Source organism: Schistocerca serialis, chromosome 12 (assembly GCF_023864345.2).
Source record: "Schistocerca serialis cubense isolate TAMUIC-IGC-003099 chromosome 12, iqSchSeri2.2, whole genome shotgun sequence".
NCBI classification, from domain to species: Eukaryota; Metazoa; Arthropoda; class Insecta; order Orthoptera; family Acrididae; genus Schistocerca; species Schistocerca serialis.
Genome location: NC_064649.1, coordinates 143,028,643 through 143,041,831, shown reverse-complemented (window position 1 = coordinate 143,041,831; position 13,189 = coordinate 143,028,643). Strand labels below are relative to the sequence as shown.

Here is a 13,189-nt window from a genome sequence, read left to right as displayed (position 1 = left end):
TGGTATATTTGAAAATGTGAGGTTAATGAGAGCTTGAAATTTCACATTCTTTGATTTATTACTCTTTGCACTTATAATGTGACAATTCTGTACTGGCAATGTTGGTATGTTCATTATTTGCTTGAGTTCATTATATAAAGACATTGAAAAGACACTTGCTGCTGCCCCTGTATTTAACATTACTTCCACTTCATAACTACCAATCATAACTCGTGTTATTGCCTGAATAACCTTCTTTGTTTTACTGGTACTATTAAAATCTACATCCTGATATAATTCTTTTTCTATTTTCTTACTGTCATCATATCGGAGAAAACAAATTGTCGGGTCCGTTGCGCTGTGCTCCCTATCAACCGTAACTCGAGTGCTTAGCTCAATTGTCGTTCGTTTTCCGGCAAATTCAGCTGTTGCTGTGGGTTAGGTTCATTGCCCAACTCAATAATATTTACTTTTCTGTCGCGCATCACCCAAGTATCAGCTGTTTGATTGTTGAGATTACCTCGCGTTGCATTGGGAGTTCTGTTAGGTATGAATTGAGGGTTGCTGTATTGCACGTGTCGTGGCGGTGGTCCATTGTGATTTTCCCATGCATTATTTCGCCCTTGAATGTAACTGGTATTGTCATTACTGTTATTCCTGCAATACATGTTTGGATGTTGTTGTCTGTTCCCTGAAAATATCCTGGTTTGCACCTGTTATCCTCATGTCTTTGATCTCTATAATTTCGGTTCCTTCTTCTGTTGTTGTTATTTTGAATATAACTATTATTGTTCTGATTGTAATTGCTGTTCAGATAACCATTATGGTAATAATTACCGTTTCCTTGCCAATGCTGCGAGTTGTTTCTGCTAATATTGAATGGATTTGTCCCAGTGTAGTGTGAATTGTTTCTTTGAGTGTTTTGTTGTGGTGTCTGAAGCGGATCCCAATAGCCTCTGTCATTTCTGTTGTTCTCCATACGCGAATTGCTTGGATAGATCAGATACAATTGATTGAAATTCCTGATCTCATCTCTGTAAGCATCATCTATCTCATCAACATAACTGAAAAAATTCTTTATGTTGTCCTCGGACACTCCTATTAATTTATCATGGTAAGGAAATGGTAAGTGGCTTTTAAGTGTTCTAATTACGTCTGGTAAATCTGCTGGTTTTGTCCAATATAATGTTTTATTTAGGTAGCATTCAAAGTATTGGCGTAAAGTCTCTTTCTTCGGGTTGTAATTTTCTGGATTGTATACTTCTCGTTTTAAACTTTGCTGTTCTGTGATCGACCAGAATTCCTCAAGAAATGCTTGTTCAAACTGTTCAAATGTTAAACATCGTCTTTTCATTGCTGCTCCCCACTTAGCTGCTCTTCCACGTAAGAAATTTGTAACATATCGAATTTTATCAGCTTCTAACCAATGTCTCGGGAAAATACCATCAAAAGAGCGGATGAAAACAATTGGAAGCACTTTGTCTTTCTCATCACATGAAAATGTCTGAAAGTATCCATGCCATACTAATGTTTCATCAGCTATTCCCGATGGTATTATGGGTCCTGCATTTTGTGTCAAATTGTGCGTAGTAGGTGGTGATGTCTGATAGTAATTTTGATCTTGTGGTAGCATTGAAAATGGTTCATTGGGATTTGTATCACTCATTGGTAATTCCATTTTCGGCTGTGTGCTGGGCCTAGCATTATTCGGATTCTCATTTGTGTTTTGGTTGCCTGTTATCGGTTTTGGTATCACTGACAAACTTGGTATTACATTTTCTTTAAGTTTACTACCTCTTTCTGAATATTATCTGTTTCTCCCTTTACTTGTTCCTTTGTCTTATCTAAAATGATCTGTGTCATTGTCTCAAACTTCTCGTCTAAATAATCATCACGTAATTTGCATTCATGTACAAGTTTCTCTGCTAGAGTTGTGTCATTCTTTAAAGATGCTATATCTGCTCTGTCTTCAAGTTTTTCTAACTTTTCCTGTAAGGATTTCTGCGCCAATGTTACCTCATTTAATCTGTCTGAAAGGTCTGTAATCGTCTGATCTAAGTGTTCTTGGTTTGTTTTTACAGAATTGTGTGACTATCGTAATTCGTCAACTTGGGTACTGGTTTTCTGTTGTTAAAAAACTACTGTTAACAATTTCTCATTACATCGTCGTAAGTCAGTTTTTGTCTCGTCACTGAATTACACAAATACCTTTTCTTGCCTCATAACCTTGTCTGGTAAGTCAGTAAATTTCCTTCCAAGACTACTGGTGGTTTCTGTCAAGTCGACAATATGTCTCGATTGGTTTTCAAAATTTTGTTTTATGTCCCATGTCAGTGCATTGAATTTAGTGTCAAATTTTCCAATGTCACATTTTAAATTGTCATTTTTCTCATCTAAAGTGTCAAATCTTCTGTTTTGGTCACCAAGTAACTTCAGAATCAGGTTGAGCATGTCAGAGTCATGTGTCTTAGTTCTGTCATTTTTTCGTGTCTGATTAATGTCTGGTTCTTAAGTTGACGTTGTCAATGTCACGTAGTACTCACTCTCCATTCGCCTGTGTATCTGTTTAAATATAGGGGTTGTTGTCTTAGTTGATCCGGTAAAATTATGTCTTGAACATCCACACTATTAAGTTCAGTATTCATTTGACTGTCGGACATGTTTTGCAATGCGTCACTTTCACTAAGCTCGTCCGCGGAAACAATTTCTACGCATCTAGCATCCATCTTGTGATTTTTGTAATTAATTGCAAATAAAATTTTCCAATGGCAAAAAATTTTAAAATATGATCTGTTGAAATCTGAAATTTCTCTTATGGAAGTGGATATTTCTAGATGATTTTTAATAAGAAATTGAATTATTAAACTGGTATTGAAATTTCCCTCTCACAAATAAATGACTGTGAATATGCTCTTCACTTATCATTTGCAACAATAGTAAATCAATTTTAACTACAATTTGGAAAAATAATTTCGAAATAAATGGATCGGAATAAAGGAAGTACAGATGGCTGCTTGAAACTGGAAAAAAATGTAAATTTCTGTACTCACCAATTGTTTTGTTCTTCAGTCTTATGTTGCAAATGTAGCGTCAGATATACAGTTATTAACATGAATTAATAACAGATCGAACAATATTGTTGTTAATTTCATGCACGTAACCTTACAATTGAAATGAATGAAAAAATTAGATAAAATGTCCAAAATTTATAATAATTGCACTTGTATCAAATCCGAAGATTGTAAGTCCTGTCACCAGGATGCCAATTGTAGTGTTTCCTTTCCTTGGGGTTCTGCCATGAAAATACAAAATAGAAAATGTGATTGGGGTTTGAATTTTGATGGAATAAGTTACGGATAAGGCGGACTTTGTATTACTGATTGAGATAGTGCTGTAATTTGACTGTGAATGGCAGACCGTGTTGCCAACACTACAAAAAGCGACTGTAAGGAAATAGCACCAGAAATAAGTTTAAATTTACTTTATATTTCTGTCAGAAACGTAGTATATATTATAATATAGTCTTCGCGGCTGCATCTGGGATACTTCTTGATTTTCTTGTAGGATGTCCTTTTTTTATTGTTTGCTGGTCCTCTTGTTCATTCATAAATTTGGCGATAACTATTGCGAATCACTACTGAAATAACTTGAAGACGCCATGTGTTCGTTTCATAATATAGTTTTAATTTCCACTTCAAATTATTCTTTAACATCAGTGCCAAAAAATACACGTCTTAAACGTATGAAGACAAGATAACAAGAGAGTAAAGAACTAGTTGTTAAAACAAGCACCTACGCAAAAGTAAAAAAAAAAAATTATTTATGAAAATCTGTCGTTGGCGCAGCGCTCTTCTGCATGTGCGATCGTAAATCAGATCTTTGCTCTGGCGGAGGCGCAGTAGTCAAAGTACTGTTACAACTGCATCAACACTTTCATTGTCTGTTGAACATCTTTCTTTTGCAATGACCCTTCTTGATATCCTGCACTGTTCTTCTAATGTCAAACTCATCGTGGATTCTTGTAATTGTTACCCTCGGTGGTGGTCCAAATTTAACCCTTCACTGTCATTCACGTTCTCCATTTTCTATTAACACTTTAGCACCCATTTCTATTGATCCATTAATAATGCCACATTTGTTTACAGTCCTCAAATAAAAGAAACTGTTGTTGTTTTTCACTTACTTCTTAATTATTACTTGCAAAAATTGTATTTACTATCTCTGTTAATTAAAGAGATATTCAGTTTCAAAGAGTGCATACATTATTTTGGAACACTCTGTATTTGTGGCAAGGTTGATTTGGGGAGAGGACCAAACAGTGAGGTCATAAGTCCCATCGGATTAGGGAAGGGTGGCGAAGGAAGTCGGCTGTGCCCTTTCAAAGGAACCATCCCGCATTTGCCTGAAACGATTTAGGGAAATTATGAAAACCTAAACCAGGATGGCTGGATGCAGGTTTGAACCAATGTGAGTCCAATGTGAAAGACAAGGAAGAATACGAATGTTACTGCTCATCATTTAAATTATAGCAATTTAAGTGTCCTCTTAGATCCCCACTGAACCATACGATTGGAAATAATCAAATACTCAGAAATAAAGGACCAAATATTTATTGGAATGAAGAATGTGAATTTTGCTGCTGCTCATTTCACTTGCAGCAATTTAAGCTGTCCACTTAAGTTCCTGCCCAACCACACACTCTCCAAAATCGCCACGTATTCGGAAAGAAGCAGCCAAATATTTATTTCATAATTTTTAATTTTTTTCTCTTATCTGACAAAATTGTTAAATATTATTAAATACTGCAGAACATATTTGTAGTACATTCATAAGGAAGTCCCAGAATGTCTTAACAACACTGAGGTGAGAAAACAATATTAGCATGTAGTGAGGTGCAAACCTGCTTCTTTAGACTCCACAAACCACGGCATTATTTATTACACTAGAGCCGATTCGTGTGATATTCGTCTCAAGTCTCCATTACCGTAGTATCTCTCGAAGGCTTATATTGTCGATGCATTATAAACTGACACGTAATGAAAAGGTCGATGTGTCTGTGACACTCTTCAAATATGTTGTTGTCTTGAAATGACATACTGCAAGCTGTAACAGAGAACAGCCAAATATGCCGATATAAATACGGTGCCTGCCACATCAGTTGTAGATATTACGGTGGGCCTCACAATATTGCGTGTGATGTCAAAGTGATGTCACGATTGTAGGAAGTGTTGTGAGACGAGTGTTATCCGGTAGAGCTGCCAGCAGAATGTGTTAGAGTCGTTTGTATTTAGTCTCATCACTGGGCCTGTCGGAGTATGTAAGCGGTGTGTACGCCATCAGATGTCGAGTGATCACCGTGCAGGATGCAGAGGTGCCGCATACTCCTTCGAGACAGTAATATCGGCACCTGGCAGAGCCCGAAACCAGGTTTCCATTCAGCTAGCTGGTCGAATTGTGCAGTATACAGATTTGTGTGGCATTCTGATGTGACAATATCACGATGTCAGGCTGCAGGGGAATGTGAGGGCAGGCGTACTCATCGTCGAGGTACCGGTTGACCGCATCTGACCACCACTGGTGAGGACCACCGTATCGTGCACCAAGCACACTCTAATCTATTCACATCTGTGCCCACCGACTGAGAACGAGTAATGATCTTCCGGCAACATTCCGTTCCGTCACGCACTGTCGGTTGGAGATTAGCGGTAGCCGGACCGGGGAATTACCGTCACACGTGCAGGTCGATCACTGACGACTGCATACGGATTGGTGCTGTGGCCGGGAAGCGTAAGACGTTGACGAATGGCTCGGCACTGTGTTCGGCAGTGAATTGCAGTTCTGCAGTATCCTGGATGACTTGTGAGTATGGTGATGAGCTGGGCAGAATCCCCGTTCTTCCCGTTTTGCAGATAGGTACCGTGATGTTATTCCTCATGTGCGGCACCGTCATATATTAAGTCAGCTCACGGCTGGTACTGACTGAGGGAACTGTGATGGTACAACGGTATGTCACGACTAGAGGTGGGTCGTTCCTGAACTGACTGGTTCAAAGGAACAGTTCACCGAGATGAATAGGAGCGAGGAATGAATTCTAAGGAACGGTCTTTCATAGTTCACTTCGGTCACGGCTTTCTACTTATAGCTACCAGGAATGGGGAACAGTTGGTCTTTTTCCCGCAATGGCCTGTCGGCCAGTCTCATTCCAGCCTCGGTTCCGTTCCCGTCTGTCTCGGTCTCAGTCTCGGTCTCCCTCGGCCGGACTCATCCTCATTCGCGTGGCCACTCGTCGCAGTTCCACTGCCGACTGCTTCTAGTTAGTTCAGTATCGAGTTGTTGTATGTGATTCTTGAGTTTCTCCCGGCGTATTTGGTAACCAAAATATCCACGCGTGTACTGCTGGTCTACAGTGTCCAATGGGCACAATATTTCGGTGATCGTACGTGTCGCCGTCGTCAGGTGAACTGACGGACTGAGCTCCTGTGGCTGCTCAGTTCCGTGTTGTTTTTGGGCCAGGAATTCCTCCACAGCAAGTGACGTGTGCGCAAGTGCATTGTCATAGTGCACCAACCGGTCTTTATTTTTCCAGAACCCTGCCCATTTGCATCAAACATTTTCGCTCAGTTGTCTCAAAACCTTGCAGTAAAACTGCCCGTTCACAGCCTAACCCAGTAGAACAAACTCCTTGTGCACTATCCCTTAAACAATGAAAACAAGTATTAGCATTGACTTTGTGTTCCTGCGAGCTTGTCAAGATTTCTCATGCTCTGAGAAGATAGTGTTTTCTGTTGAGATTATTGTGCTTCATTTCGGGGTCGTAACTGTAGACCCAAGATTAATCACCTGTTATGAATGGACAAGAATTTTGGACACCATCTTACTTTTTGTTGCAGTTCAGTCATGTCTGAATCTTGAGGTTTCATCAATCGATGCTGAAGAGGCAAGTGACAAACTTCACTGCCACTCGTTTTGTGTTCAGTCCATCGGCTAGAATTCATTGGCACGTAGTGTACAACAGCCCAAGTCTGTTAGAAACATGACGAATTGTCTGCCTTCGGTGTTTGTGAATCACGTCATGCACTTTAAAGATTGTTTCTGATGTTGCACATGTCGAGGGTCGACCAGAATGTTTGTGATCTTTCACAGATTCTTGGCCTTCCTCGAAGTGTTCGAGCTGGTCAAATGTTGTTGCTTGACTCAGAGCACTCTCACCAAACACTTCTGTCAGCCTACATTGGGTTTCAGCTGCAGTTTGCTTCAACTGAAAACAGATTTTAATGCAGATCCGTTGTTCCTTCACGTTATCCATTTCACACATCACAGGAGTGCTGAAGCACATCCTGACATGCACAGCAGCAACTCGCAACTGCGTGGAAAAATGACACAACTTTGTGCTGCAGTTGCTAAGATGTGTACCTCAAAACATCTAGCAGTGGAGTGACAAACTGCTACTAGTTTCAGCGGGGCGATGATACTTGAGGTAGCACCTCATGTATGTCATAGTTTCACAGTTTATTAACCACCTTTTTATGTCACAAGAACCTTGATGATCCACTCTGTCTAGACATCCTTTAGTAAACTACATAGTAGACTTAATTCTGTCAGACTATATCCAACAACACTTTAGTACTGTCCATTATAGTTGTACAAATTAAGATGGCTCAGTTAGACACAAATAACATTGCTACTTCTTTTTCTGCATGTTTAGAGAGCTGCACATCAATTATTGTGACGGAGATGATGACGAACTGGACAAAATACGCCAGCTGATGCCCGAGTGTCACGTCGAAGGAGGCCTCGGAGCCCTTATCACGGACAGCGAATGAAAAGTGTGTGTCGCCAACTGCTCAGGGACGGACAGCTACGAATGCTTATGAGGAAGCTACCCTTTTAAAATCTGTGTACCAGCAGTAATTTTAGTTTTACCTCCTGAGGCTAAGTGCTGGGTGGCCATGTAATTTTATGGCTGTGTTGTTATCCCCTTTAACGTGACTCTTCTTGTGTCTACTGTATCTATCCACTACTTTCCTTCTACAATCACATACATTGATCAGCCCAAACATTATGACCACTGACCTGCTATCGATACAGACCCACCCAGATGATAGCAGCGGCACCTGGCGAGGAATGACTGCTAGTGAGACATACGCACGGTGCCTCTAATGTCAGTGAGGGAGATGTTCATGTGTAGAATGGGGGAAGGCGGGCAATCTACCTGAGTTTGGCTGAGGGTGGGTTATAAAGGCCCGGAGGCTCATCATGAGCATTGTGGAAACTACACGACTTGCTGGGTTTTGATGATTGCTATGGTGAGTATCTTCAACATGTAGCGAAACCAAGATGAAACTATGTCCAGGCATCGTGGAGTTGGGCAGCCACACTCCATTACAGATGTTGGATGATGTAAGCTGGGCAGCCCGGTAAAACAGGATAGACGGCGAACTGTGGTGGAACTAAGATCAGTCTTTGATGCTGGGCAGAATGCAAGTGTGTGTGAAAGCACTTAACACACCTAACAATGGGCCTCCGCAGCCGACAACCTGTCCATATGTCAGTGTCAACACTGTGACATCGGCAATTATGACTGAAATGGACATTTGACCTCTTGGCACTGGACATTGGCGCAGTGGTAGAGAATTGCACTGTCTGATGAATCCAGTACTTTCCTCATAGTGCCGACGGGAGGACACAAACCCGTTGTCACTGAGTGGAACATCTCCTCGACACCTGTTCTGAGGGACGGAGCCAAACTGGTGGCAGTTCCATTATGCTGTGGGGGATATTCACATGGCCATCCATGAAGCTCATGCCAGGCACCAAGATGACCGAGGGTGTTGTACACTGGTTGGAGACCACATACACTCCCTCATGATGATCTGTAACAATATTATGAGAAGGAAATGCTGAGATGCAGATAGGAACAACAAAAGGCTTCTCTGGCAGCTGAAGCCACACACTGATTGATTTTTGCCTTCATGATGATCAAGTTTCCCAATGGTGGTCACATTTTTCAACAACAAAATGCACCATTTCACAAGGCCAGGAGTACGATGGAGAGATTTGAGGAACGCAGTGGTGAGTTCCAATTGATGTTCTGGGCTCCAAACTCGCCAAATCTGAACCCCGATAGAACACGTCAGGAATGTGATTATTAAACAAGCCGTCAGAGCTCGTGCGCCCCCCCCCCCCCCTTCCCCCTGTCTCTCCTGCCCCATTCCCAGAACTTTTGGGAATTAGGTGACCTTCTGCAGATGTGGTGCCAACTCCCTCCAGCAACCTAGCAAGGCCTAATTGATTCCACGCCTCGACATGTCGGTGCTGTTTTCCGTGCCGAGGATATGTGGTCATAATGTTCTGACTGATCAGTGTACGTCTGAAACGTGTTTGCAAACTTATATCCTAAATTGAGAAGCAGGAACTAGTAAAAATAATCTGTGATTGAGTACTTATCCTTGTTTTGCTTTTTCAGCTGTTAACATCTGTGAAATGTACAAATATCAAAGAAATCTTATTGTCATTATAATATTGTAAATTGAGATTAAAGTTCCATAGTTTTCTGTTTGTCATTTCTTTCATTTTACTGGTAGAGATTAGTATAAAAATATTTACATTTCATGCATGAAGAATTTCACATTTCTGATTCATTTTTTTGTTGTGAGCTCTCCACAAGCCCACTGAAGCAGTTTTAACAATGAGCTCCACCTAAGAACTTCTCACCATGACTTCTCACTTAGAACTGCTTTTAACAGACATGTGCCCCACCAACAATGATGCCAACACATACAAAATGAATGCAAAGAGTTATTTAATACGAGGGTAAGTCAATTATTATCCACAAAGTAGTTATAAAATTTTATTGTAATCAAATAGGAAACTTAAAATTACATCATTTTTCGACATAGTCTCCTTGCATTTCAAAGCACTTCGTTCATCGTTGTACAAACTTGCTGATGCCCTCATCAAAGAAGAGTCTCGGTTGAGCTGCGAGCCAGGAATGCACCACTTCTTTCACTGTTTCATCCGAGGCAAATCGACGACCCCTTAATGCCTGTTTGAGTGGACCAAACAAGTGATAGAAGAGGCAGGATCGGGACTATATGGAGGATGATCCAGTACTTCAAATTTGAATTTCTGGAGCATTTCAGCAGTGTGGGCAGCAGTATGCAGACAGGCATTGTCGTACTACAAAACAACAGCTTTTGACAGCCATCCTCGGTGTTTGCTTCAAATTGCAGGCTTCAGCCTGGCAGTAAGCATCCCACTGTAACGTACACTGTTTATTGCTGTGCTCCTTTCCCCATAACATCCCAGTACTGGAACTTGCGCATCCCAAAAAACCGTAAGCATTAGTTTTCCTGCGGACGGTTGGGTCTTGAACTTTTTCTTGCACGGCGAATTTGGATGTTTCCGTTCCACACTCTGCCATTTACTCTCCAGCTCGTAATGATTGATCCATGTTTCGTCACCAGTAATGATCCTGTCTAAGAATTTGTCTCCTTCGCTACCATAGTGATCCAAATGTTTTTTGCAGATGTCCAAGCACGTTTGTTTATGCAATTGTGTGTTGTTTTGGGAACCATCTTGCACAAACTTTATGAAACACAAGTCTGTTGTGGATGATTTTTTAGGCAGAACCGTGACTAATTTACAGACAATGTGCCACTTTGTGAGTAGTTAATCATCTGTCTAAGGGAATCATTTCATGTGAACACTCAGTGGTTTCTTCATTTGTGTCAGTAAACAATCGTCCGGCTCCTTGTGCGACCATTTCGGAATTTTTCAATCCATTTGTAGACACTCCATTGTGGCAAAACACTGTTCCCATCCTGTACCGAAAGTCTTCGACAAATTTTGGCCCCTGATACGCCTTCCGACCACAAAAATAGATCACTGAACATTGCTCTTCCTTGGTGCAAATAGACAGCGGAGCAGCAATGATTAACAGCACGGCAGCGATTATGAAACTAACCTAGCAGCTTGAAAATTACAAAGATATAACAACAAATAAACAAAGCATGTGTCATCAACGTAAAACGACAGTACTACCAAAATAAACAAAAATATAACTAAATTGCAGATAATAATTGACTTACCCTCGTATAAATGTAATTTCTGTCCTTTACAGACTCACAGTGTAATAATATGTTTTTATTTACAGTGGACAATTTTTAATTGATTATTTTCAAGGTTCCATACCTCAATAGTTAAAAACGGGACCCTTATGGGATCACTTTGTTTTACGTCTGTCCACATGTTAAGACCTCTCTTTTTGCAGGATTGCGTAGAGATATCAAGTTGAAATTTATGTCAGCAACTAAGGTGTATGGTCCCCTGGTGATGTAAAAAATTTAAGCTTCTAAGTCAATGCAATCAAAAGATAAAACCATTTATGTCATATACTAGCTTAGCGTCTGCTGCTTTGCACTGTATGGTCTGCACGGACTGTGTGGTCTGCACAGATTTTTTTTTTCTTAAATTGAATTTTTATGTTCTTCACAAATTACAACACCTTTTCACAGTAATTAGGGCCACAGAAGATGGTCTTTTCCGACTGTACTTATGATCAAAAAGTGATTTTAGCAGCATGAGTGCAAGGTTTTTCTTAATCATGCCTTTTGAATTCTTGTGGGGACATTTCCATAGGAACTTTCACCTCCAATACACATTTCCTTGCATCTAACAGAGGATTCAAATACCAATTTTTATATCTTTAAAAAATTTTTAGTATAACGAAACGTCTTATTAAAAATTTTTGTTCCCTATTCAGCTTCTTAGGGGATTGAATTTCCAAAACCACTGAAAAACTTTTTTTTCTAACTGAGAAGACGAATACCAAATTTCATAGAAGTAGCTTCAAAAAGGAGGGCGTCATTATCAGGAGAAAGAAAACTGGCATTCTACGGATCATAGTGTGGAATGTCAGATCCCTTAATCGGGCAGGTAGGTTAGAAAATTTAAAAAGGGAAATGGATAGGTTAAAGTTAGATATAGTGGGAATTAGTGAAGTTCGGTGGCAGGAGGAACAAGACTTTTGGTCAGGTGAATACAGGGTTATAAATACAAAATCAAATAGGGGTAATGCAGGAGTAGGTGTAATAATGAATAAAAAAAATAGGAGTGCGGATAAGCTACTACAAACAGCATAGTGAATGCATTATTGTGGCCAAGGTAGACACGAAGCCCACGCCTACTACAGTAGTACAAGTTTATATGCCAACTGGCTCTGCAGATGATGAAGAAATTGATGAAATGTATGATGAGATAAAAGAAATTATTCAGGTAGTGAAGGGGGATGAAAATTTAATAATCATGGGTGACTGAAATTCTAGAGTAGGAAAAGGGAGAGAAGGAAACATAGTAGGTGAATATGGATTGGGGGTAAGAAATGAAAGAGGAAGCCGTCTGGTAGAATTTTGCACAGAGCATAACTTAATCATAGCTAACACTTGGTTCAAGAATCATAAAAGAAGGTTGTATACTTGGAAGAATCCTGGAGATACTAGAAGGTATCAGATACATTATATAATGGTAAGACAGAGATTTAGGAACCAGGTTTTAAATTGTAAGACATTTCCAGGGGCAGATGTGGACTCTGACCACAATCTATTGGTTATGAACTGTAGATTAAAACTGAAGAAACTGCAAAAAGGTGGGAATTTAAGGAGATGGGACGTGGATAAACTGACTAAACCAGAGTTTGTACAGAGTTTCAGGGAGAGCATAAGGGAACAATTGACAGCAATGGGGGAAAGAAGTACAGTACCAGAAGAATGGGTAGCTCTGAGGGATGAAGTAGTGAAGGCAGCAGAGGATCAAGTAGGTAAAAAGACCAGGGCTAGTAGAAATCCTTGGGTAACAGAAGAAATATTGAATTTAATTGATGAAAGGAGAAAATATAAAAATGCAGTCAATGAAGCAGGCAAAAAGGAATACAAACGTCTCAAAAATGAGATCGGCAGGAAGTGCAAAATGGCTAAGCAGGGATGGCAGAGGACAAATGTAAGGATGTAGAGGCTTATCTCACTAGGCGTACGATAAATACTGCCTACAGGAAAATTAAAGAGACCTCTGGAGAAAAGAGAACCACTTGTATGAATATCAAGAGCTCAGATGGAAACCCAGTTCTAACCAAAAAAGGGAAGGCAGAAAGGTGGAAGGAGTATATAGAGGGTTTATACAAGGGCGATGTACTTGAGGACAATATTATGGAAAT

At 40.2% G+C, this 13,189-nt stretch overlaps 1 protein-coding gene across 2 annotated transcripts in view; it reads left to right on the top strand.

The window, feature by feature from the left end:
• LOC126427906 (uncharacterized) overlaps positions 1–9,537 on the top strand; it is a 118,481-nt gene extending 108,944 nt beyond the window's left edge. For both annotated transcript variants that reach the window (XM_050089794.1, XM_050089795.1), the window contains one exon: positions 7,685–9,537. In XM_050089794.1, coding sequence (XP_049945751.1) covers positions 7,685–7,802 — 118 coding nt within the window. In that variant the 3' untranslated portion in view covers positions 7,803–9,537. The remainder of the gene's footprint in view (positions 1–7,684) is intronic.
• The last annotated feature ends 3,652 nt before the right edge of the window (positions 9,538–13,189 follow it).